This window comes from Varanus komodoensis, unplaced genomic scaffold (genome assembly GCF_004798865.1).
Source record: "Varanus komodoensis strain SLA01 unplaced genomic scaffold, ASM479886v1 scaffold23, whole genome shotgun sequence".
Taxonomy (NCBI): Eukaryota; Metazoa; Chordata; class Lepidosauria; order Squamata; family Varanidae; genus Varanus; species Varanus komodoensis.
The window spans coordinates 13,021,533-13,048,872 of record NW_025335627.1 but is presented as its reverse complement, the minus strand read 5'-3'; the positions used below and the strand labels follow the sequence as shown (position 1 = coordinate 13,048,872).

The 27,340-nt window shown below is 42.6% G+C and overlaps 1 protein-coding gene across 1 annotated transcript in view; it reads right to left on the bottom strand.

Annotated features, from left to right (window-relative positions):
• BARD1 (BRCA1 associated RING domain 1) overlaps positions 1–12,144 on the bottom strand; it is a 72,753-nt gene extending 60,609 nt beyond the window's left edge. Inside the window, exons 1-2 of the mRNA XM_044432080.1 lie at positions 11,995–12,144; positions 10,689–10,745 (exon numbers count right to left, since the gene is read on the bottom strand). Coding sequence (XP_044288015.1) covers positions 10,689–10,745; positions 11,995–12,137 — 200 coding nt within the window. The 5' untranslated portion in view covers positions 12,138–12,144. The remainder of the gene's footprint in view (positions 1–10,688; positions 10,746–11,994) is intronic.
• Between the last annotated feature and the right edge of the window lie 15,196 nt (positions 12,145–27,340).

Sequence of the window (27,340 nt, the reverse complement as noted above, 5' to 3'; positions counted from 1 at the left end):
CCTTGTAGCCCTAAGCTGCACTGACTCTAACCTGGCTATATCCTTTCTGTAATGAGGGGCTCAAAACTGAGCACAATACTCCAGTTGTGGGCGCACCAGAGTCGTATAGAGTGGTAGTAATACCTCTCTCGATCTAGAAGCCACACTTCTGGCTATGCAACCAAGGGTGGCATTCGCCCTCTTGACCACCACATCACACTGCTGACTCATGTTTAGCCTGCAGTCAACCAACACCCCGAGGTCCCTTTCACAAGTGCTGCTCTCCAGCCACTTGTCCACTAACCTGTACTTATGACACCTATTCCTATGCCCCAAATGCAAGACCTTGCACTTATCCACATTGAACGCCATCCTGTTGTCTCCTTCCCACTTCCATAGTCTGTCCAGATCCTTTTGGATCTGGAGTACCTGCTCCTCAGTTGTGGCCACTGCTCCAGTTTTAGTGTTGTCTGTGAATTTGATCAGCAGACTGTTCACCCCTTCTTCCATGTCATTGATGAAAAGATTAAACAGGATCAGCCCCAGGACAGAGCCCTGGGGGACCCTGCTTGTCACTGGCTGCCATCCCGATGATTCCCCGCTAATGGTTACCCTCTGCTTTCAGTCAGTCAACCATGCCCTAATCCACCGGACAGTGCTTTGGTGTATCCCAAAACTCCTCAGTTTCTCCACCAGGCTATCATGGGGCACTTTGTCAAAGGCCTTGCTGAAATCCAGGTAAACCACATCCACTGCATTCCATCTAGCCATCTCGAAACCTTGTCATAGAATTCCACAAGGTTTGTCTGGCAGGACCTGTTTTTGCAGAAGCTGTGTTGTGTGGCTGTCAGCCTCCCTTCCCTATTTAGCATCACTAGAACTCTCTCTATTATGAGCTTTTCCATTGTTTTTCCTACAATGGACGTAAGGCTAACAGGTCTATAATTCCCTATGTCCCCTCTACTACCCTTTTTGAAAAATGGGACCACTGATGCCACCCTCCAGTCCTCTGGAACTTCACCCGTTCTCCACAAGACCTCAAAAATGGAGGCCAGCAGGCGTGAGAGAACCCCTGCCAACTCCTGAAATACTCTCAGGGGTAACCCATCAGGGCCTGGCGCTTTTGTTATGTTCAATCCCCTGAGGAGCTCCTCGACTTCAAGGGGGGGTGACTCTAATCTGTACCCCTAAGTCCCCAGCCTCATCTAATCTCCTATGCGGATCTCCCCTGTCCTGCTTTGGGGAGAACACATCATTTAGCATCTGTGCCTGTTCCCTCTTATCAGTCACTGGATCTCCTTCCTCCTTATTTAGTGGTCCCACCACCTGTCTCCCCTTCCTCGTCCTATTTACATGCTGAAAGAAGCCCTTTTTATTGCTCTTGATATTCTTGGCAAGTCTCAGCTCCTAATCAGCCTTAGCCTTGCAAAGAATCCTTCTGCAATGGGCCTCCTCCTCCCGGTATACCCTTTTGTCTATTTCCCCCAGTACCCATTTCCTACGGAGGTTCTTCTTGCGCTTAATCCCTCTAACTACCTCCTTACACATACATGGCGGCACTCTCTTCCGTCTCCCCACCTTACTGACTAGAGGTATCGTCAAGGCTTGCACCTCCAAAACCTCCCTTTTGAGTGCTAGCCACCCCTCCTCAACTCGCTTACCTTCCAGTAACCTATCCCAGGAGACTTTCCCCAGTCTGGCCTTCAGTTGGCCAAAGTTGGCCCTCTTGAAGTCTCAGCTTCTAGTGCTCGACCTGCTGCATGTCCCCAGTCCCCTGATCTCAAAGCAAAGGATGGAGTGATCACTCACATCCAGAGCTCCCCTAATCTGTACTTCATCTATCAGCTCCTCCCTATCGGTCAAGACCAAGTCAAGGATGTTTCCCCCCTTCATTGCCTCTCGGACCCTCTGTGTGAAAAACCCTCCCTCTATAGCTTCTAGGAAGCGATGTGACCTGGCTGTCTCCGCCAAGTGAGTCTCCCAACTATAATACCCGGGAGATTGAAATCTCCCATAATTAATGTGTCTCTCCCCCGAGATATCCTTAGAATCTGGCCTGTCAGGACATCATCCAGGGTCTCAAGGTGACATGGAGGGCAATAACATACCCCCACTGTCAGGTCTTTTTCCCTGTCAAAACCCCTAAGTTTCACCCAGACTGCCTCTACCGAATCCCCATCTGTGCTGCATTCTATCTCACTGCATCCTATCCCTTCCCTGACGTATAAAGCGATGCCCCCACCTCTCTTTCCCTTCCTGTCCTTTCTAAAAAGGTGATACCCTTCTATGCTCACATTCCAGACTTGTCTTTCATCCCACCAAGTTTCTGTGATTCCCACCAGGTCATACCCTCCTATTCCCAGGAGAGCTCCAAGCTCTTCCTGCTTATTACCCATGCTCCTAGTGTTGGTGTACATGCACCTCAACTCCTTCCCAGCGCTTCCTTTCTTTGGAGTTCCCAGCCTCCTCCTTCCTCCCATCCTCCCTGATACCTGGCCCCTCTCTGTAGGAGTCCTGACAGTCCCTGCAGTACCTCTAAAACTCTGCTCCCAGAGCCCTGATCCTCTCCCCACACTTGTCCAGTGCAGACACGTTTCTGGGGGGCCTGAACACCCCCCGCCCCGGCTCAGTTTAAAGTCTTCTGGATGAAGCTCACTAGAGCATCTCCAAAGGACCGTTTCCCCATCCTCGTGAGGTGTAACTCGTCCCTTGCCAGAAGTCCATTGGCAAGAAAATGAGTGCCGTGGTCGAGGAACCCGAAGCGTTCCTTCTGGCACCACACCCTAAGCCAGTCGTTCACCTCAGAGACCCTCCTGTCCCTTCCTGGCCCAAATCCCCGGACCGGTAAGATTGGCGAGAAGGCCACCTGGGCCTTTAGCTCCCTGAGTTTCTTCCCCAAGGCCTTGAAGTCCCTGGTGATCCCAACCACACCCTGCCTGGCCACGTTGTTTGTGCCCACATGGATCACCAGGAGTGGCTGGTGACTCCTGGAGAGAACAAGATGCTCCACTCTGTCCTTCACATGCTGGATGTGTGCGCCCAGCAGGCAGCAAACCTCCCTTGTCTCCAGGTTGGGGCGGTGCACCACCAGCTCAGTGCCCCTCAGCAGGGAGTCCCCAACAACAATCACCTGCCACCGTACCTTTCCGGTGCTGGTGGGCGGCCGTGCCCTGGCCCTCGCCTCTCCTGCAGTGGCCCCCTTGCCGCCTGACGTCTCAGGCTGGGGGTCCTGCTGGTCCCCCGAGGCCTCATCAGCCCCAGCCTCCCCAAGTGGAGAGAACCTGTTTCCCAGCTCCAGATTGGTGCCAGGAGAAGGAGGCCATGCTGGCCTCCTCCTCCTGTGGGTGACATGCCTCCACGTCTCCGCAGCTGCTCCTCCCTTGGCATCTCCCTCAACCCTCTGTCCAGAGGGGGGTTGCTCCAAGGGGGCCTGGAGAGCTCTCTCGGTCCTCAGGCACCTCACCTCCTCCTCTAGCAGGGTCACCAGCTGGCACCGAGGGCAAGTGTAACCCTGCCTCTCCTGGGGGAGAAGGGCGAACATGTCGCAGCGGACAGCAACACCCGTGACTCCCGCCAAGGCCATCTCCTGGTCTGCCATTGGGATCCCTTCGAGACCTTACCTTGGTCCCCCGCCTTGTCTGTCCTGCAGTTCCTCTCACTCACCCAGTTCTCCCAGACAAAAACCCACTCGCACGCGCGCGCGCGCACACACACACGGATAAAATAAACTTAAATTTATAAAATAAACTTAAATTTAAATTTGAGGAAAAACAAAGCACAGCACCCAAAAAACCCCCAAACCCTCTGCATCCCAGGGAAGGGGGTCCCTGGACAGCTCGGGCCACAGCTAAGGGACGCAGACAAGGGACGACGCCAAGAGGCCAGAGCCAAAAGGGCTTGCAGTGGCTGAGCGCGGCCTTATCAGTCCCTCAGGCCAGTGGCCCACCTGTCTGCTCCCTCCTGGCCCCTCTGGCCCTGCCCCCCTTCCCCCCTGCTACTCCTGGCCCTCTGCTCCGCTGCCCAGCTCCTACCTTGCCTTCGCCAGTCCCCTGGCCACTCAGCACTCTCTCCCAGCCTGTGCCTCTGCTGCTTTGCCAAAAACTACTTCAGAACTACTTGCTGAAGTTTCTACTGCTCAGATATTACGTAGGAACCAAAAATATATTATGAATAACTTGCTTTGCTGAGAAAATCATCATGTTTAGTATAATAAACTTTGCAGTATATTCAGACAGTAATTTCAAATTTAAGGGGAGAAAGGTCACATTTATACACATTTAACATGCCAAACAAAGGTTTATGAGCAGATAAAAATAGCATTTTAAAACCTGATATTTTCTTTGTTTATTTCCTAGCTAACTTGTGTATGGACTTGATAATTGGGTATGGACAGTGTAACAATGATATGTGTTAGTGGCTTAACTGTAATGCAAGAAGATTCTCTACACTTTTATTTTATTTGGTATATCAGAACTGCTTTGGATAAGAGTATCTTTTGGTTTCCACATCTTAGCTACATCAAATAAGTCTGTAAGACTGATATGCTGATCACTTCAAACCATTCTTGTGCTTATCTGTCGTTGCAGTTTTCATAGTTTCCAAGCCACCCAGGTCTTTGGCACCTTACAGTTTAAAAATCAGATTTTAAAATTGAGTAGCTGAGCTATTCAAGTATTTTAAAGATAATGAAGTTACTGTTGGTTCTTGCGTCTTTGAGAAGAAGGGCCAGTAAAGCTTTTATATGGGACCAAATGACTGCCTATGCTCCATATAAGATTTTTTTTTAATGTAACAAATAATTCTTAATAACAAATTTCTTAGAACCCAGTTCACCATTTCACTAATTCTGTAAATTAATCAGGAACAGTAGAAAGTTAAATATGAGTTGGATATTTCACAGCTGGTGGAATTTCCACTAGCTTGCATGTAACAGGGATACTGCAAAAACGGTGGACATGCTAGTAAGATTTTAGCACATCATCTTAAACAGCAAAAACATGTTGTTAATGTTATTTCAGCTATAAAAGATGAGAATGACAGGCTGCATATCTGTCCCACAGATATAAGTCCAGAATTTTAAAGGATTATTTTGATTAGTATGGCATGGGTAGCAAAAAGTTGGGAGCAGTATATGGATGCTTCTTCCTCCTAATGTTATGTTTCCACACACAGATTTCTCGCAGCTGCAGTTTCTCATTGACCCATTGCATGCAGGGGAAATTATGAAAGCAATAATTAATATGAATAATGGTAAATCACCATTGGATTTCCAAGTGAATGTATAAAACTTTTCCTAGTCTCTTTTTTTCAAAAGTTAAAGTTCAAATATATTTTTGAATCAGACTTCCTTTTATTGTTAAACTATGCTTAAATTATGGTGATTACAAACTTGGCAAAGATCATACTCACAGTGCTAACTATTGATCTATTTCATTAATTATGCAGATAGTAAAATAGTAACCATAATTTGGGTGATAGAGCGCAACAAGTTATTGCAATGTTAACCATGCCAGATGGGATTTCTTAAACATGGGGAGCCAACTATCTTAAGAGTTGTTGTTGATTTAACAGCTTTAAATTCTAATAGAGCAGACTAGGTTGCTACTGCTTCCTTGGAGGCTAACAAAATTTGCTATAGACAAAATTCATTTTTGCTCCACTGAGTGATCTCCCTATGAATTTTTGAAATTTTACATTCACCACTAGAGTTAGGACTAACTGGGTTTATTTGCCCATTTTTTCCATTGATGCCTGATGTATGTTTGAAAGCCCTGGGGAGTGCCAGTAGACAGAATAGGAGCATTCACAGCTTTATACCTGACTGCTTAGAATTTAAAATTATTCTTTATGTGGATGATCTATTACTGTTTATTTTGCAACTCTAGGCATCTATTCCAGCTTCAGTCCAGTTGATTAATATTTTTTGCAATATGTCTGGCTGTTCAATTAACTGGTCAGAGTCTGAAGTAATGCCAATGGAAGAAAGTATATCACATAGCATATTAGCTAATTGGCAATTTCAGTCCCCCAATTTCATTTATTTGAAATCATTATCTCCTGAGATATACCTCCAAAAACTAACTTAAAGCCAAACAAGTGGACTAATGAGGTCTGACAGGATAGAAACAATGGACATTGCTTAACATCAAGTTTATGGGATAAATACACTTAATGATACTATTCCATCTCAGACTGTCCTACATGCATTTCCTCATTCCATAAATGTCAAAAATGTAAACCTGCTTCATTAAGTTTCGAGCAGCAGGGCAGCTTTCGATCAAGGAAGGCAGGTTTGGCTTTCCAGGTCTTGTTTTACACCATCAGGCCTATTTGCTGACTTGCACTAAAATTTGGTCTTTCCCACTTAGACTGGGTTTTCACCTCTATAGTTCCTAAACGGACAGCATTAGGCTCTTGGCATATTCAAATGGATGGGGCTCCTTACACTGTTATAGCTGTTATAAATGGGTGACAAAGAACATTGTGTCAATTGCATTTTGATCTATTTTCATATGCTAAATTGACTTCATAGCAAAATCCAGATTTAAAAATTTGGAGGAATTGTTTCTGTGAAGGATTCAGCTACATAAGTTGATGTTGAAGTTGGATCAAGGAATTTAGTCATTTCTGGAATTGCATACAATGTGTCTGCTATTGACTGAATGGCAATACTTGCAAACATTTGTTGAAATCTATGTTTGCCTTGCTACTTTTGTAGCTCCACGGCCTTTTCTGTTACTGGAAACACTTATTCAGGGCAACACCTATTCAGGCTTATCACTCATAATGACCCACAATTCATGTTTAATATTTAGTATTGGTGAATAAATATAATATACAGGATCTAATCAATGGATTATCACTTAAATGTCTTTATCTGATGCTTTAGTGGATCTCCAGTTATGTCTTATTCAACTAAAACTCTTGTTTCATTCTTACTGGATGTCACAGCATCACTTTATTATTTTTATACCACATAATAACTGAAACTCTCTGGATAGTTAACAACAATTTCAAACCATTTTTAAACATAAGAGTTTGCCTAAGTTGGCTAAATGCTTGAGGTGTAATATTGCTAATGCTTCCTTCAATAATAGGTTTTGGCAATGTCCCTCCACCTTTTTTTTGGAAGGAGGATATAATACAGTTAAATTTTGTGCTGGAACACTCTTTGGTATTAATTGATGCATAGGGTCTTTAAAATTATCTACCTGCCTCCTGCAAGTTTAATACATGGTCAACATAAATGGATTTTCTGCATCTATTTAACAGCTACTAGATTAATAGGTAACCCTAACCCTAAACAGCTACTAGGACCCCAAGGCTATGGAATGGGCTTTCATGGGTGGGGGGGTTGAAGCCCCATTGGTGAGGGTGTTCAAGGATAGGCTAGACATGCACATGGTAGGCATGTCATGAGTGGAGCCGGCTGAAGCTGGAGGTCAGACTAGATGGCCCGGGAGACCCCTTCTGACTTGCTCTGTTTTTATGTTTCTAATAATTCAACACTGGAAGGATGTGAACTTAATGATGCTTTCAACATTTGAGTGGACAGAATATAGATGCCACTCTGGAGTAAATGTATACATGGATATTTGGTCTGCCATTATTGAAATTCATGTACAGCTGAAATAATCAAATCTACATGGCTGCGTTTATATTTATTTCCCTTTTTCTTTGGTTTTGCTGAAACTTACAAGAAAAGCAAATTAAAATAAGTTATTCTCACAGCATTCACATGGGTTCTACTGTCATAATAGGAAAGGCCTTATGGCAGAAAGTAAGCTTTACTGCACCTGCACTTTAAGAAGCATGTTGTCCCAAACCTATCAATCTAAACATATTACCAATATCTCTTTTGATAACACCTCCCAAACTACAGTGTTCATTTAAAAGGGTTTTACATGGGATGGGCAGAAACAATCACATTCTGCCACATAGTCAATACTTGTTGTTACTGGATGCAGTTGTCCTGATTAAAATGATGCACATCTTCATGCAACTCAGGAAAGGTGTAGCATGAATATTTTAATTACTTTGGTTAGGCCTAACTGGATAGACAATCACAATCTTCTTTAATAGCCTGCAGTAAACCATTACAGTGACTGAAGAGGCCAAAATCTATATTCAAGCCATTCATTCTTGCACCTAGTCAAGCTTTGCATTATAAATACTTTAAAAAAATACTGAGGAAGTTGATTGCTTCCTGGACTAAAAAACTACCATTATTATTAATGTTTTTTCTGCTATAAAAGCAGAGAAGGCAGCTCACAAAATTGAAAATAAACTACAAATGATGTGAGATAATAAACAATAGCTAAAACAAAAACAGAACATTTAAAATTGTAATGCACTCTACATGGGGCTGCCCTTGAAAACGGTCTGGATACATTCAGCTGGTACAGAACAGCGCAGCCAGGATGCTGACAGGGACCGGTCATTATTCTCATATAATGCCAGTCCTCTACCAGCTACACTGGCTCCCAGTTGAAGTCCGGGCCCAATTCAAGGTGCTGGTTTTGACCTATAAAGCCCTGAATGGCTTGGGACCGGGATACGTGAAGGAACGTCTCCTTCCATATATGCCACCACGCCCCTCCCTGTGATCAACGAGGGAGGCCCTGCTCTGATAACTCTTCCTGAAGGAGGTAAAAAGGGCATCTACTCGGAGTAGGGCCTTCTCTGCAGTGGCACCCAGATTATGGAATGTGCTCCCCGGAGAAGCTTATACTGGCGCTGAGCTTATACTCTTTTCTTTTCAGCGGCTGGTTAAAACCTTTTCGTTTAACCAATATTTTAAAAAATAGTATTAATTGTAATAGTCATGTTTTATTGCTTTTACTGCTAGATTGTTTTAATGTATGTAATTTTATTGTTTTAATGTTTTGACTGTGAGCCATCCCGAGATGAATAGATAAATAAAAACAGCCACAGGAGACTGACAAGATCATGGATGAGAAGCACAACTGAAACAAGAAGGTGCTCATCAATGGCACCTTCTCAAATTGGATGGAGGTAACTAGTGGGGTGCCACAGGGTTCAGTCCTGGGCCCAGGGCTCTTCAACATTTTTATTACTGATTTAGATGAGGAAGTACAAGGAAAGATAATCAAATTTGCAGATGATACAAACTGGGTGGAATAGCAAATACCTAGAAGACAGAACGAAGAGCCTGGGTAATCTTAATAAACTTGGAACACTGGGCTCAAAGCAAAAGAACGAGATTCAATAGGAATAAATGCCAAGTCCACCTAGGAAAAAGAAACCAAAGGCATCGATACAAGATGGGGAACACATGGCTCAACAGAACTGAAAAAGATATTGGGAGTGATTGTGGACAACAGGCTAAATACAGTGGTACCTCGGCTCACGAATGCCTTGTTTCACAAACAAATAGGGTCATGAACAAAAATTTCTGAAAAATGTTGACTTGAGTCACAAACTCCGCATTGGGCGGCAACCAAGATCACAGCCATTTCCCCCACCCCGAGTGGGGAAATGGCCACGATCACAGTTGCTTTCGTGCAGGGAAGGCATGCGTGATCAGCGGCGCGCTTCTGCAGGAAAGACGGGAGCAATCTCGGCCATCTCTCTCTCCCCCAGCATGCCATTTGCACCTTCTCTTCCTCCCCCAGTGCGCCCACGATCATGCCCGTCTCTCCCCCCCACCCCTCAGCGCGCCAGGATGACAGGCACATACTGGGATGACGGGCGCAATCTCAGTCGTGTTGAGGGGGGGCGGGGAGATGGCCGCGCTTGTGCTTGGGGTGCGGGGGAGATGGCCACGATCATTGTGGTTTTCACTTTGCTTCACATTTGTCTGATTTTAAAGATGGTTACAGAATGGATTAACCTTATTTACATTGAACCTTATGGGGAAATTTAACTTGGCTCACAACCAATTTGGGTCACAACCAGAGTCCTGGAACGGATTAAGTTTGTGAGCCAAGGTACCACTGTATCAGCCAACAATGCAATGCAAGGCCAAAATTGCAAATGAAGTTCTTTCCCTGCATTAACAGAAGTATTACTTCCAAGTTACAAGTAGTAGTAGTTCCTCTATACTCCTCACTAGTCAGACCTCATCTGGAATACTGTGTCCAATTCTGGGCACCAAGATTTAAGAAAGATGCAGGAAAATTAGAAAGGGTCCAGAGGAGGGCTATGAAAATGATCCAAGATTTGAAAACACTTCCCTGTGAGGAGAGACTGAGAGAACTGGGCATGTTCAGCCTTGAGAAGACTGTGGGGGGCATGATAGCCCTCGATAAGTACCTCAAACGCTGTCACAAAGAGGAAGGTCAAGATCTCTTTTTGCTGATGCCAGAGTGCAGGACACAGAATAATCAAGTCAAGTTGCGACAACCCAGATTCAGGCTGGATATCAGAAAAAGCTTCCTGACTGTCAGAGCAATACAACAATGGAACCAGCTGCCTAGAAAGGTGGTGGGTTCTCCCACACTACAGATATTCAAAAAGAAACTGGACAGCCATCTGAGTGGGATGGCGTAACTTCTTGTCCCGTAAAAGCAGGGGGTTGGACCTGGTAGCCTTCATAGCCCCTTCCTACTCTACTATTCCGTGATTCGACAGTATTCAAAACAATGTTTCCCCAAACTGATGCCCTCCCCCCATTAGTTGAACTACAGCTCCTATCAATCTCACCCAGGGTAGTTAACCACATGACAACTTAATATGTAATGACTTACAGGCAGAAAACATGTTCACAGCCTCCTACATTCACAGGTTTCTTCAGAATTCCTCTGCTGTCAAGGATTAGAGGTGATAGTTACTACTGTTCAATGTCTCAGAATCAAAACAGCTCTAATACATTAGTATTAATGAAAACTGCAGCAGATATAATTTTAATCATTATTATTAATTATATTTTTTCTAGTATTATTATTGTTTTGTCAGATTTTAGAGATCTAATCAATTATGGCTCAGAATAGGTCTTCTGTTCCATAGCAACCACTGTGTGGAACTTCCTACCATTACAAATTAAGTAGGTACTAGGCCTTTCAGTACCTGCAGAACAATGTGCAGTCCCTATACGTTGCAATTATATATATAATCATAAATCTCATGAAATAAATGCATTCTGCTTTGAATGCAGAAGGTCAAAGAACAGAAGGTTCATTTCTTAGTATCTCCAAAAAAAAGATCTCAGCAGCTTGGGGAATTCTGATTTCCATCACAGAGAGCTGCCAATCATAGTAGGCAATTCTAGGTGACCTAGCCTGATAGGTCAGTCACATCTTCTGTTCAACTGGCTTATTAGTCTTTTTTTTTTTCAAAACAGGAGCCAACCTAGGAATATGGTACTTTACAAAAAATAGGTTTGACAGGTCCCTACCCCAAGGGACTTAAAATTTAAATGGATGCAGGGCCACAGAAATGAAGGCAGATGAAGAATATGTTTATTTCAATTGCACATACTTTGGCTTAGTTACTACACAGTACTGAACTTCCTAACTGGCTGGCACGTGGTTGCACAGAGGCATGCATGAACTAGTTTGGAAATCAGTAAACAGAATGGCTCCCTGGTCTGGGGAACAATCACCTGTCTGGGCTGTATTGTTCACGATTTCCAGTGCAGCGGCAGGAGCTGAGCCGGGGCCCTTTTGCATGCCAAGCAAGCGCTTAGACAGCCGGCTACAGCCCTTCCCCAAGGAGCTCGGTCGTTCTTATTACATTTATTAAGTCACATTGTCTTTATTCCGCTCTAGCTTAAGTAGTGGAGGTCGTGTCAGTTTCCGATTTTGCTATATCATCTGTTGAACAAAAATAAGTATTCGGTCCTTAGGTGGAGGAATCATTTTAACAACGTTTGGGGGCACAACAGCTGGGGCACTCTGGGAGCTGTTGAGGTTTTTTTTTTTTTTTTTTTTTTTTTTTTTTTTTTTTTTTTTGCTGTGCTCCCCAGTTAAGGTTTTAAGCGGGAAGGGCTCCCCGCATTTCAACTCCCCCTAAGATGCCCCCTCCAAGAGCCTCCCGTTCCCCACCCAGGTTTACCATCGGGAGCAGCGTAGGCTCTCCGCCAGCCGGCTCAACGCGGCCCGAGTCTCCTTCCAGTGGCATGCGGGCGGCTGCTGCTGCTCCATTCGTCCGGCGGGCTCGTTCCCGGAGCGGACCCGGAGCGTCCCGGGAGGTGGCATTTCTCCACCGCACTCAGCGAGAAGATGCCTAAGCGAGACAATCCGCGGCGCGCTATTCAAACCCTGCCGCCTCCCGCCCTGCACGGCCGGCCGCGCATGCGCCAGAGGCTGCGGCGCAGGCGCCAAGCTGTACCGGACGCGCTAGAGGGACTCCCTCCGACTGTGCGGATACCACTTCCGGGTTCCACTTCGCCTGCGTGGTGGACTTTCCGGGTGTATATTTTTTTTTAATTTATTTTTCAGTTTATATCCTGCCTTTTTCCTACAAAGGGCTCAAGGCAGCTCACATCATTCTCTTCCTCCATCTTATCCCCACTACAACAACCCTGTGAGGTAGGTTGGGCTAAGAGTCTGTGACTGGCTAGCTCCGACCCCAGCCGCCCTCCCCCTAGCAAGACGAAGGAACATGCCGTACTCTGACGGGAATAAGAATTTCCCCGTGTCCTTGAGTGCTCATCGTAAGCCTGTGGCCGCGCACACGACGAGGAACGGAGCCATGCTAGACTGCAGATTGGCCTCAGGAGCAGCCCTCTCCGCCTTCGGAAGGCGGCTTCCGCGCGGGAAAGCGAAGGAGCAAGATTGGCCGGGGGTCACGTGGGGCGCGCGGATTTCCCCGCTTGCTGACGCGTGATGCGCGCCGCTTTCGCGCCGTAATCACTTGCTGGGTTTCACACGGCACTCGTGTGCGCACTTGCTCCGACGTAGCTCTCCGTTGCTCTGTTCAGCGGGGTAAAAAGCACCATGAAAACATTTCGAGTCCCATTGGATTTGGCAGGGCTAATATGTCTCGGGTGGCATTTTCCCAGCAGAACTCACGCACAGGTAAATACAGTTAGGCTTCCATCCCAGGAGAGAAAGCAAGAGCTTAATCAGTTTAAAGCCGGACATGGTCTTGTGCCAGCGTTTGAGCTGAACTGAGGTTTCCTTTCCATGGAATGGTTTGCCCGTGCAAGTCTTTGCGGGAAGATGTTGCTACCCATAATGGAAACCCTAGTTGGTGCTAAATAATGTTTGGTGATGCCCAGAAGCATCTTCTGTCTCCTTCCAGCCATCTTGAGTTGATTTGCTTGACATCTGTTGCTGAACTCAAAAGCTTGCACACTGCTTTGGGATCTTACTCATTTTGCTCTAATAAAAGTAGTGCACTACGGATTTTTTCAATTTAGTAATATAGGCCTTTGCGCATCCTATTTTTGTGACTGCAGCCTTCCTTACAAGTATGCTTCGTTGAATCACTTAGTGTCTATTTTCAAGGAAATGCGCTTTGCACTCAAAATAATCTGGGCAGAAGTTTCCTTAATGGCTAATGCACAATGACAGTAACTGCAACCAGTGCAAAGCCTGAAATGAACTGTACAACAGAGAGATCTCTGGTTTTGTTTTTCCTCTTGTTCATCAATGTGCTACCTCTTTGTTTAGTTGTTCAGTTTTGCGCTTGCAGTGTAACTGCTTTTAGCATCAACTTAGACTTGCTTGATCAAAATGCACGTTTGCTACAAATTTTTAGAAATCACAATGAGACAAAATGCTACGAGTGTATTAGGAGATGGAATAAATCATTCACCCTCAGTTCCCTAAAGCCTTAGGCATAGGTCATTCCAGTCACGTGATCCTTTAACTTAAGATGTCACTGAATATACCTGTAAGAATGATTAAGTTGGTAACAATTCTTGCTTGAAAAATGTAAAACAGACTAGATTTATAGTGGGCCCTGCTGTTGCTGAATCAGTCTCTGCAAATTACAGAGCAATCCAAAAGGAAAGGCAAGAAAGCATAGAAATGGCCAAGACACAGGCTAAGGTGAAAGCACACAGAAGCAGTCAAATATAACATCCATTCAAGATGCAGAGTTAAGCAGGAGTCCAAGGCTTGGTAACAAAGATGTTCCATCACAAACCAAGCAAGGCCAAAGACAACAGCACTAGATGTGACAGAAAGATGTTTTTCCAGTATCTGGAAAGCTGAAACTGAAGGCTCAGATACAGGTAGTTTCCTAAGGCCCATCTAGGCACTCAGCTGCAGTATATTACAGTGCTCTGGCTAAAGTTTTACTTAGGAGGAAGAGCTTACTTTTAAAGAGTCCTTTCCTCTTGGTAAGTGCTTCTTCATCAAGCTCACCTCCTCAAAGGAGCGCTGCTGGCCTGTCTCTTCACTTGAGGTAATAATGTTCTCAGGAATGGGCAGCTGTCCAGCCTCTATCTCAGAGGCAGAACTCCCTAGCCATGATCTCCCCTGGGGGCCCATACAGCTCCAGATCTCCTGACACAGGTGGCTGCTTGGTGCTGTCTGTCCCCAGGAGTTCTAGGTCTTAGAGGAAAATTTCTTCAGTGGGAACATGCCATGGAGCAATCATAGATAACTCAGTTTAATGTGGTTTATGCCCAGGTCTGCATGTATAGAGTTGCAGCCCTAGTTAGTAGAGGTGTGCTGGTGCCTTATTGTTAGATGTAAATAAAATGAATGTTCTGTCTACTGTGGTATATTTCAAAGGTGGCTTGTGCCAGCTGCACAAGAATCCAATATGAAACTATTACAATGAAACTGTTATGGAAAACTGCAAAATTAATTCTGTATCATTCCATAAATCAATTTAAAGTAAGTGGAAGAACAAAAACTTTTCAAATTGAAACACAATAGCTATATCTGTGCCTACGACACCAGCCTTCCCCCGCTGCTAGAACATGGACCTGGCAGGCCCCCATGACACCTTGAGAGATGTCACTGCCGTTGCTACTGCTTCTGCTCTGCCTTCTATCACCTGCTGGCCAAGTGGTGAGAGGACTCAGCTGGAACTGGCAGGGTCATGGCCACCCCTGCCATCTTGCGGCATGGAGGGGCACAGACCTCTGTTTCAGTCACTCGGCCTCAGAGCATCGCCCATCTGGCAACTATTTGATGGCCACTCAGAGGTAGGTTTTTATGGTGGAGGGGTGATACTAAGGATAGAAGGTATTTCTTAAGTAGTAGGAAGTGAGGAATGTTGGAGAAGGACAGAGGAAGTTTGAAAGGAGAAATGGTATGAAGTAGATGAGAAAAAAGTAAGTTCGATGCTGGACAGGTAAGTAGGGAGAGGTATAAGGAAGGTAAGAAGGTAGTGGATTCTGGAGTAGGAGTGTAAAGTCTTGAGGTATAGGGGTGCAATGGGAAGAGAAGGTTAGATGGTTGGAGATAGGAAATAGAGAAAAGACATTTTTTTCTGCCTGGTTTGCTATCATGCTAATATTCTGTGTGCAAGTAGCTCTATTTATATACATACTGTGTTTTTTGTGGGTGCTCCAGTTCCAGTGATTTCAGATAGGGGGAGATATGGTGTTGTGGGATGGACAGGCTAGTGTATGAGAAGAGGGGACAGATACCTTGTTCCTGTCCACAGCTGCATGATTTCTGGCAACTGTGCCAGTCTGCCCTCAAGACTTGTGGTGCTGCTGCTTAATGGGGAGCTCAGCTTGCATGCTGAGGCCACCTTGTCCAGGGCAGCTCAGAACTTCATGGGAGCCATGACAACCATGGGGCTGTTTCAACATTGTCATGGGCCCAATGCATATAAAGGTCATATTTGGACCTGATTTTCTCAACTGGGCAAGAAGGTGGTGATCTGAAAATGTGTGGGGGGGGGGTTGTGTTGCACCTAGCCCTTTGTCATGGTCGGATCACTTCCTCTTGAGATTTGGACAGCATGACCTGTTGATTCTCCTGGACCTCTCAGTGACTTCCGGTACCATTGACCATGGTATCCTTCTGAGGAGGTTGGCCAGTTTGGGAGTTGAGCAGTGGTTCTGCTCCTATCTGGCCAACCATTTCCAGATGGTGTTGCTGGGACTATTGCTCTGTGGCAAGTCCTGTGTGTCATGGAGTTCTGCGGGGCTCTATTCTGTCCCCCATGCTTTTCAACACCTACATAAAACCTCTGGGAGAGGTCATTCAGAGGTTTGGGCTGAAGTGTCATCAGTATGCCAATGAAACCCAGCTCATTTTCATCTAATCCAAGTGAGCCAGTAACCATTCTTAACCAGTGCCTGGGCGTGGTAATGGACTGGATGCGGGCCAACAAGCTGACGCTCAGTCCAGACAAGATGGAGACACTGTTAGCAGGAAATCCATCCATCCGCTGCAAAGTTTTCAACCTGTACTGGATGAGGTTGCCCTCCCCAAAAGGACAAGGTTCCCAACCTTGGAGTGCTTCTGGGTTCTGCCTTTTACCAGTTTAGGCTGGTTTATCAGCTGTGTCTTTACTTGGATGAGCAGAGCTTTGCTACCGTTATCCACATACTGGCAACCTTGCACCTGGATTACTGTAATGTGCAGTATGTGGAGCTCCCTTTGAAAACGGTCCAGACACTGCAACTTGTCCAAAATCAGGTGGCATACCTGCAATGAGGACTGGCTTTTGTAAACACATCACCCAGTCCTTTGCAGGTTACATTGGCTGCCAGTTACCATCCAGGCCCAATAACATACAAAGCCATAAACAGCTTGTGGCCAGGATATCTGAGGGAACACCTATCTCCATTATGCCCCAGCCTAATCACTGAGATCTTTGTCAGAGATCCCTCTCCAAATCTGTCCCCCCAGTGAAGGGGATGGCTACGAGGTGGGCCTTTTCTGCAATAGCACATTGCTTGTAGAATTCACTTCTGATAGAGATCTGCCAGGCATTTTCTCTCGTCTTTTTTAGATGCCAATTGAAAACCTTGCGTTTCTGTAACTATTTTGGTGATTTGGTTTTAATTGTTTCCTCATTGGTTTTATTGTTGCTACTATCATGTTAAGAATGTTAGTTGCCAGACAATTTTATTTCATTTACGATTTTATTCAAATCGTATATAACACAATTGTTTGAAATGGTTTTATTAACTGAATGCTTAAATTCTATTGCCCTCTTTTTATTTGTTTTTTATCAGTTTTATTATGTATTGTTTTGAATGTATTGTTTAAATTGGATAGTTTTATCTGTTGATGTATAATGTAATGTAAGCTGCCCAGAGAGCCTTATGGCTAAGGGGTGAAGCCTACAAGAGTAATAAATAAATAAGATCTGCAGCTATCTATTTTTGTGAGTGGAAATTGTGCTTACTCCACTAATCTGACACAGTAATTCACACTCAGCCATCCAAACTGCTCCTTTGCTGCACTTTGAACCAGATTCATCCTCTTACTACAAAGATGCTTTTTAAACATGTTGAATAAAATCTAGCAAATCCTACTCTGAGTAGACTAATTGAAATGAATGGGTCTCTGCTGTTCTGTTAGATTTTTATTCTTTCAGGAACTCAAGCAAATGGGCAAAGGAGTTAAAAATTCCATGTTTAATTTGACCACATTTATGTAAAACAAGTCAATTTACATAAGTAATATTGGTCTGCGCAATTTATTTTGAAGATAAAATTTAATTTGGGGAGGGGGCACAAATGTACAATGTGGGTACAAAATGCCAAAAGTCTCTGTGTTGTTTGAAGAATCTGTAAGACATTGTATTATTAATATGTATCTTCTATATATTCTCACTCGTTTATCAAATCTTTCTGACAGATATTTCACTGCCCATTGTTTTTGTTCAGTAACGTTTCAGGGTTCAACCCATTTCACTGCTTTTTATTGCTTGCTGTTTTTAAAAAGATACCTTTATAGAAATCAGTGTGCACACCCCTTCTGTAGAGTGTAATTACTGAAGCACATAAAGCAGTTATAGCAGGAATTTATCACTTTCAGGTAGAAACACTCTGAGCCAAATAAAAGATAGAATAGGGGTGTCAGAAGCAATTTATAACAGGCTCACTGACATTTCATGTCGTGAAGTCCTACCAGTGAATAAGCATCAAGTCATAAATCTCTACGCAAATGTGATTAGAGCAAGCAAGGTATTCTTGGAGGGAGCCTCATCATAAAAGAATCCTGTGATGCAGAGCAGCAAAATTTGGTTGACTAAAATCATTAAAAACAGCTGTCAGTAAAATGTACAAGCAGCTCTCTCTTAAATTCCCCTGCCATTCCAGCAGCTGTTTAGGCTAACATAAAATGTTTGTTTGGCGAATGAACACAGCACCATTGCAATTCCTTGCTATTTGCAGTGAGCATAGTGGGAACTTCAGCTTCATTGCTGTGTGCATCCAGAGTGCAATAAGGTGGGGCAGATGGAACATAGATCTGGAAGGGCTTAAAGAAGTGGACATTCTGCTTGGTAAGAATTGCTGGCTCCCAGTCATTTAACAGTAACAGCAACAAATTATTCTTCCCCTCCCCAAATTATACTACTGATATTAGAAAGCTTAGTGGAAGAAGGAATGAATTCTGAGGTGGAAGGACTGGGAACTCCATTCAGTTCTCATACTCAAAACACCTTCCTAGGCTCAGCATTCCATGATTTCAAGTGTGTGTGCGCGCACATTTTAACCGCACTCCACTTTGAGGTTTCTAGTTAGAAGATGATCTTGCAAGCCCGAAGCCCGCCCTTCCTCTGCAATATGGGATCAGTACTCATTGGAGGCTGGCTCTTATGGCAATGTTTGTGACTGAAAGCCTCCCTCCCTTTTAGCTGCATGTCCAGTCCTGTTCACTGCTTGCAGGGCTGCTCTCCACATAACATTTGGTAGCACAAAGCTGCCATTAGGAAATTGCACCGGTGGTTTCCTTTCCTTATGACCAGGCATGTAGCCATTCTTCATGGTCATCAAGTGGATGAGCCAATTCCTTACTTTAGTTGCCCTTTTGCAATGTTGGGCGTTACACCCAATCTTCTTAGACTTCTTAGAATCATTGATATGTATGAGCATTCAAACTACTTCGCATATTTAGTTTTATTGATCAAGTGTAGCTCTTATTTTTTCGAGATGGAATCTCCACCAAACATTGCTTATAATCTGCCCTTTAATACTGTTACATACCTTTATACTCTACATATAATTTATGCATGTTAGCACTTGATAGCATAATCCATCAACTGGCCCCTGTTGGTAATGAGACATCTATAGATGTCAAAAGTTCCAGTGAATTCAATAGGATATGTATGAACATGGCTAACCATATTAGAGTTAGTTGTATAAATAATGCTCAACTCCATAATTTAATCTGGAGATAGAGCTTGGTGTGAAGTTGTAGAACTATTCATTTCTCATTACTCCACACAGTAGAGTAGTTTCTGGGTTACTCATGAGCGCAGAACCAAGGCATATAATGTGCATACTAATAGCAGCAATCAACTGGAACTGAGATACTTTTGACTTTTTTATGAGAGAAGTCTTGAACATCTTTCAATTCATGGGCTGAACTTAATTTTAAATAAATGTTAAGGCCAGATTTGATTTGATTTTATTTTGGCGGGGGGAGCAAGTTAAACAGAGCAAGATCAAAATACCAGCATGTTTCAAAGCTTTTATTCCCAGTAAAGCCTCAGAAGAGTCATTTCAGCCTTTTAGAATGGGGAAAATCTATACAATTGTTGGGAAACTGCCAAATCATTATGGCCAAGGGAATGACAGTAGAGCCTGTGAACGGGGCTGGCCTTCTGGAGAACCTAGATGGTGCAGAGTGGGAGCCGAGGACCTAAGATTCTGCCCCCCCATGCTAGGAGGACTTAGTTTCATCACAGTACTGCTTAGTGTTAATATGGCACATTAAGACTGAGCCATGCCCACCATGCAGCAAAGTGAAGCAGGCCTTCTTGATTGGGATATAAGCCTATACACACTTACCTGGGAAGAAGCCCCACTGAACATAGCAGGACTTACTTCTGAAATAAACATGCACAGCTCTTATGATACACCAGTTTCCTACATGATCACTTATTTGGGGTACAATCACTAGTCTCACTTTAACTACTATTAACATTCAAGGAGTGAACTGGAAATAAAAGTAAGGTTAAAGTGATTTAGTCTACTTTTTTCCTCCACACTAAAAAAATAAAAATCAGGGGTGCTTGTCCCACTGCTCTTTCATCCTGTGATAAAGGATAATTGTACAGATGATTATAAGTAGCATCACTGGTGAATGAAGTTCTTCAGAGAAATGTAGTGAATATATGTGACTTGTGGAAGGTCCAGGTGTGTGGCTGAAACATCCAGGAATCTATTAGGTTTGTTGGGACTGGAGTTGTTACTCTGAAAAACCAGTTTTGAAATAACACTGTATCAGGTAGTCCAATATTATGCTCCAGGTAAGATGCCAAATGCATAAAGAAGAAGTGCTCCAGCAGATACATGGTTTTGAAATGAATTTTAATGTGTTTCTTTAAAAAATGCAACAAATTGATCTTCTTTCTACAATACCACCAATCTTGAGCATGGAAACAAACAAAATACCTCCAAACAGTTACCCACAAACTTGATCAATTTTACAAAGCTGGTCTAGACTATATTACAAGCTACTGAGGAAAATTTCAGTTTCTGTAAGCTGCTGGCAGGCTATGAGTGGGAGAGAATTATAAACAGTAAGGTCAGAAATAAATTCATTGAAAAAAGTACTGATAGTGACAAACACATAATTCACAGTGATAATTTACAGGGCAGCTGTTGCTCATAATACAAACATTCTGGCACTAAATACGCTAATGAATAGATGAACCATGACTTTAAAAATATGCACAACAAATCTGTTATCCCTTTTCAGTCATTTGAAGTTCAATATATGTATGATTTATTCTTGGATGAATTGGAAGTTAAGATTCCATGTGGACACAAGTATTCCCATCCATTCTTACTCCTACTAGTTAAGAAATAATGGTTTCTCTAAGTCCTAGTTCCACAGTTCAGCAATAACCCATATTTTTTCATGCAAAATGGCCATTACTATCCTCCAACAGAACCAGAATTACAGCAGGCATGAATGGTTCTTACAGTATATGCTTCAGCTGAATATGCTATTGTATTTGAGCTATCATATCCAGAGCTCCCAGCATGCAGGGAACTGTGGGACTTTTTCTGTCTAAATATGGATAGGATTGCATCCTAAAAATCTAAATTTTGCCATTTGTTACTATCATCCTTGGTTTTTCCAATATTTCCATACCTTAATTTCTATTTGAGTCTTAGGACTGATGTTCCCAGAAAACTAACAATGTAAACACATGGGACAGAATGAAAATCTGTAGTAGCTTTTAGCCTATTATTGATTACTAAATTATTCTGTTGTTGGGAAGGATTTTCCTGGGTGCCAGTATTTTGAACCCAGGCTCAGATGAAGAAGATGTTCAACACGTCATTCCCAGGCGGAATCATCTGGGACTATCCTTTGTGCTTCCACCCTCAGATTTAAAGACAAAATCAGGCTAGGGCAGGTGGTGGTGCCTCGAAGCATCTTCCCTCCTGAGACCTCAGAGGGCTCTAACTCATTTGCAGCACAGCATTTCCCCATGTTGTCTAATGGAAAAGAAAGCTAGTCTAGAATCATTAGGGGGTCGCCAAGGTGCCTGAACGTGTAAGCCATGGTACCCAACCGTTTTGAATCTGCAGTCACACAGAGTTGAGATATGGGCTATTGTAGCAACATATAAATCCATTAAATAAAGTAAATGTAAGAATTTGAGAAACTGCATTGGGCACCACCACAAAATGAATAATCTTGATAAATAATCAATAAACTTGATAACCACTTAGGTATTAGGTTGTCACATTTCTAGATCTTAAGCTGCATCTTATTCTAAAAAATTATCTCTTTGTGTTTACTTGATGCTGCAATGTTTAATACATAATTGGCTAAATCAACTAATTGTGGCAGTACAGTACAGCACATTTTATTTTAAATGTTGATTTTTGCATTGTCCAGTAGTTGTTTATTTTGGAGAGGAGCCTAACACAGAGATAAACTCTGTACTGGAACAGTCTTTAATATTCTCTGATGTGTGAGCTCTTTATTTACCTGCTTCATGAAAATTCATGAATGGAGGAAAGTAGATTCCCTGTGCCGCTTTAACAGCTAAAATTCTGATACTACACAATTGGAAGGATAAACAGTCAGCTCATATAATGTGACAGACTGGGGACTTTACAATGCTTTCAATATATGAACAAGTTGCATATAGACAGCAGCTTCAAATGGATACTTACTGGTATATTTGCACCACTCCTGTTGAAATTGATAACAAAATAAGGCATGCTGCTAATCATAGGTGACAGTGATGCACCTGTAGGGGAAACAAAGCAGAATCAAATGTAGGAGAAATTGGTGTAAGGGTAAGAAATGAAGCAGGAGAATGGAATTTTTGTGAAAATAGTACATACTTCAAGCAACTGCCAAGACAATTGTATACATGGACCTCTCTGGATGGCCAATACAGAAATCAAATAGATTATGTAACTGGAAACAAATGGAAAAGCTGTTTGCTTTATCCCAAAACAAGACCAGAAGCAGACAGTGCAAGTGACCAATTTCTAAATTCAGAGTCAAGCTAAAAAAAAAGATCACCAAAAGAAACCCTAAGTAACTCCTCTGAAAATTATAAAGTCCCCATAAAGAACAGATTTGCATTGCTCAACTTAATTATGAGCCAGAAGAACTGTGAATGGAAACCAGAGATATTATTAAAGAAGAATGTCAAAAGATAATTCCTGTCAGAACAACAAAACATGTCTAGATGGATGACAGAAGAAATATTGTTGCGAAGTACAGGCAAGAAGCAAAAGGTGACAGAAATAGGGTCAGAATCTTGAATGCAACTTTTCAGTGACTATCATGTAGAGATAAACAGAAGTATTACAATTATCATTACTTCCTGACTAGACTTCTGTAACATGCTCTACATGGGGCTGCCCTTGAAGACGGTCCGGATACTTCAGTTGGTGCAAAATAGAGCTGCCAGGTTGCTGACGGGGACTGGGTGTTGTGCTCATATGACTCCAGTCCTCCGTCAGCTTCACTGGCTCCCCATTGAAGTCCGGGCCCAATTCAAGGTGCTGGTTATTACCTATAAAGCCCTCAACAGCTTGGGACCTGGTTACCTAAAGGAGCGCTTACGTCCATATATGCCCTCCCACCCCCTGAGATCGGCAGCAGAGGCCCTTCTCCAGGAGCCCTCTGTGAAAGGTATCAGGAGGGTGAGTATCCGGAGGAGGGCTTTCTCTGTGGTGGCACCCAACTTATGGAACGTGCTCCCCAAAGAGGTCCGCCTGGCGCCGTCGTTACTTGCTTTTCGGCGCCAGGCCAAGACCTTTTTATTTAAACATTATTTTAATTGTTGAGTTTATTTATTGATTTTATAATTTTTACCAGGATGTCTCCAATATTTTATGTATTTCTATCAATATATTTTTATGGATTGGAAGCTGCCCCGAGGCTTATGCGAATGGGGTGGCCTATAAGTTGTCTAAATAAATAAATAAATAAATAATCATTGCAAAGAAATTGAAGAGAGCAACAAAAAGGGGAAAACAAGAGACCCCTTCCAGAATGTCCAAAAAATTAAAGGTAAATTCAAATTTAGATGAAGAATGCTAAAAGTCAAACAGGGAAACACATTATTTGTCCCGGAGAAAATAAAGAGAAGGTGGAAAGAATATAAAAACATAGAAACAGAGAGAGACAGAATATACAGAACTGTACAGAAGTAAAAGTAAAAATAAATAAAAGTAAGATTTCAGAAGAGATGAAAGTATGACAGACACAGAAATTAGAGGATTTGCAGGACAATTGACAGACAACTTAAGAAAGGTATTAAAAGAAAAAAATATTTAGGGTAAAAGATTAGATAGAGAAAATGGATAATAAGGAAAGGATAATGGCACTATTTGGGAAAGAAAAATAAACCTGGTCTAATGTTATGCAATAGAAACAATGGACTTGAAAATGGACTTGAAGAAAAATAATAAGCATAGAGACCTTACCACATTTGAGAATTTGTGATATATAGGGAGACTCAAGGGGTTATAAGTGAGATATATAATATTTTAGCAGACAGGGAGGACATATATTCTTTTTTTAAAATTTCATGGAAAATTTCATTAGGAAAGGAAATAGACAAGGAAGAATGGGGGAGAGTGGGATACAAGAATATTAAAAAGTATGTCAATTTGAATTAAGGAAAAGTTTTATAAATTAGTATGGAAATAGTATGTGGTGCTGGTAAAATTATTCTGTATGGATAATAAATATTATAATTTATTTTGGAGACATGGGCAAAAAACGGGTACCTATTTCCACATATGGTAGGACTGTGAAAATATTAAGAAATTTTGGATAATAATTTTAAGGCTATTAGCAAGATATTGAACTTAAAAATTAAAGCAGATCCTGAAATAGCATTGCTGTTAATATTTTATGAAAAGAAATGGAAATGGAATATTAAAGAATTAATAATAAATTTGGTAACAGCAGCAAAACTGATAATAGCAAAGAATTGGCAGGAGAAATGGAATCTTCAGTTAATTGAATGGTATAAGAACTTTGGAATATCCTGTTAATGATAAGTTGATGTGTTGTATTAGGGTGTATCAATATAAAGAGCAATGGTTTCAATGATATATGGAGTTTGTTTATGGAATATGTACTAATAAAAGGGAAGGGTATTAAACCTTCATGTGATGTAATGCAATTTTGGCTGGAAGGGGATATTCCTGAAAGAGTAGAAAAATAGAGCTAGAAGCAAAGAAGAAGGAAAAAATGAAGGAAAACAATATTATACAGCCATAGTCCCAGTGGAGGAGTGCACTGAGTGTATGTGATACACACATAGTCTTCTGCCCATTTTTCTTGGGGTAGTATCTTGTGTTGTTTCTTTTTCTGTTGTATGATATATTTTCTAATTGCATTCTGTGAGAAATGAAATGTTACTGTTACTAAGTGCTAAGGGTGAAAAACAGGAATAGGACAGGATCATTGAAGTCTCTTGGGACCAAGAGGCCTGAGAATGGAAACATGTAAATAAGTTGTACTAAGAGTAATAGTGTTTCTTACATCCAAAAGTCCCGAAAAATACCAGAGAGGGTAAAAGTGGGGGGGGGGGGTTAGTGGTAAACTGTCACCTTCAGTGGAGGAGAGCAGACAATGGATTACTTTACAAGAGCCTGGAGAAAGGCCTGTTCTCATTATCTCATCCTCCCCGTCAGATTTAAGAAACATTTTGGCGTCAAGAAGAATTCTCAAGGCCAAGCTGTCGTGCTGAACTTTTAGGCCTAGTGCGCAAGCTTAATAGGTTTATGAATAGTAACTGACACACCTCTCATAGGTAATAGGCTCATTAGCATGAACATGGGTTCTATGTGCAAGGGGGGGATCATATTAAGGGGTAGTATGTTGTAGGTGGACGAAGAAGATTGTGCCCTCTGAGTAGCCCTGCCAATGGGGGAAAAGAGGAAGGGCCTGTGAGCCAGGGAAAAGGATAAAGGTGAATGTTGTGTGTGTGAACGGCGTGCTACCTGTGAGGTGGGCACCCGCTCTTGCAAGAACGAATTACACTTCTCTGCTTGTTACTTTGACTCCCATATTGTCACTGCTTGGATTCTATAGGATATATTTTTTATATCTCACAATTCTTTTAAAAATAAAATAAAGAACAGACATCTTCAAAGTGGAATCCTATGAAGAATAGCCTGCAGTATTAAAAAGTGAAGTGAAAGCTGCTCTGAAAGCACCTGCAGTAGATGGGATACCAATAGCTATATTCCAAGCTGCAGAAAATGAATCCAAATCCTAACAAAAATCTGTCAACAAATATGGAAAACAATGCAATGGCCCATAGACTAGAAATGTTCAATATACATTCCATTCCCCAAGAAAGGAGATGCAAAGGAGTGCAGCAACCATAGGACCATTGCACTGATCTCCCACACAAGCAAAGTAGTGCTCAGAGTGTTGCAGCAAGGAATGCCACTCTATATTGAGCAAGAAAAGCTGGATTCTGAAAAGGAAGTGGGCCCTGAGATCCTATTACAAATATACTTTTGCTACTGGAGCACACAAAAGATTTTCAGAAAAAGATCAGTCAAGGTATTATACTCTACAGCAAACCCTTCGACTACGGGAATCATGAGAAGCATGGATGGTCCTGAAAGCAATGGCTGTGCCTCAGCACTCGGTTGTCCTGCTGCATCACCTATTCCACAGACAAGAAGCCATGATTAGGGCAGAAACAGAATGGTTTCTTAAAGACAAAGGCATCAGACAAGGATGTGTGTTATCTATCTGTTCAGTTTGTGTGCAGAACATATAAGTAAAGCTGGATTAGAATCAGAGGAAGGAATAAAAATGGGCAGGAGAAACATCACTAAGATATGCAGATGATACATACCACTGGCAGAAAGCAGCAATGACTTGAAACAACTTTTTATGAAAGTAAAAAAGGAAAGCACAAAAGCAGGACTGCAGCTGAATATCCAGAAAACAAGATGACCACAGAAGAATTACAGAACTTTACTGTTACTAATGAAGGAATCAAAATTGTGAAAGAATGTACATAGCTTAACTCATTCATCAGTTCAATGGAGGACTGCAGCCAAGAAGGGCAGCAATGAAGGAACTAGAAAAGGTCATCAGGTGTAAGGATGTTTAGTTGGAGACCAAGGCCACAATCACCCACAGTTTTGTTTTCCCAGTCACAATCTATGGATGTGAAAGCTGGCCAATGAACAAAGCTGCCAAGAAGAAAATGGATGTGTTTGACCAACAGAACAGAACCAACAAAAAGACAAACAAGTATCTTTCCTAGATCAAATCAACCCAGAGCTTTCCCCACAAGCAAAAGTGACTAAAACTGAGGCTGTCATACTTTGGATACATCATGAGAAGGTGAGGCTCCCTGGAAAAGATAATAATGTCAGAGAAAGTCAAAGGCAGAAGACAAAAGGGAAGACCAAATATGAGGTGGATAGGATCCACAAAGGGAGGCATGGCCTTTACCTTGGAAGGTCTGAGAAGGGCTGTCATGGGCAGGACAGTTTGGAGAGCACTCATTCATACAGTTACCCACAGTTGGACACATTGACGGTATATTACACACTCTGTTGGAGCCTGTGCATAACCGCTAGAAAGTTGTATGAATTTCATACAAATATACACACATCCATTTAAAAATGGGGGGAAATATTTTAAAAAAGCCTTAGGAGTCCTTTGACACTTCTCTGGGGACAGTTTCATGGATGCCATTCAAGTCAACCATGTGGTTCACATTGGGAAACCTGTTGTAAACTCGTTGACTATTCCTGATGTGTCTTTGCATACTTACACTTATTAGATGTAGCAAAAGTGAGCAGGGATCTCCCCCATTTTCCTCTCCAGCAGAC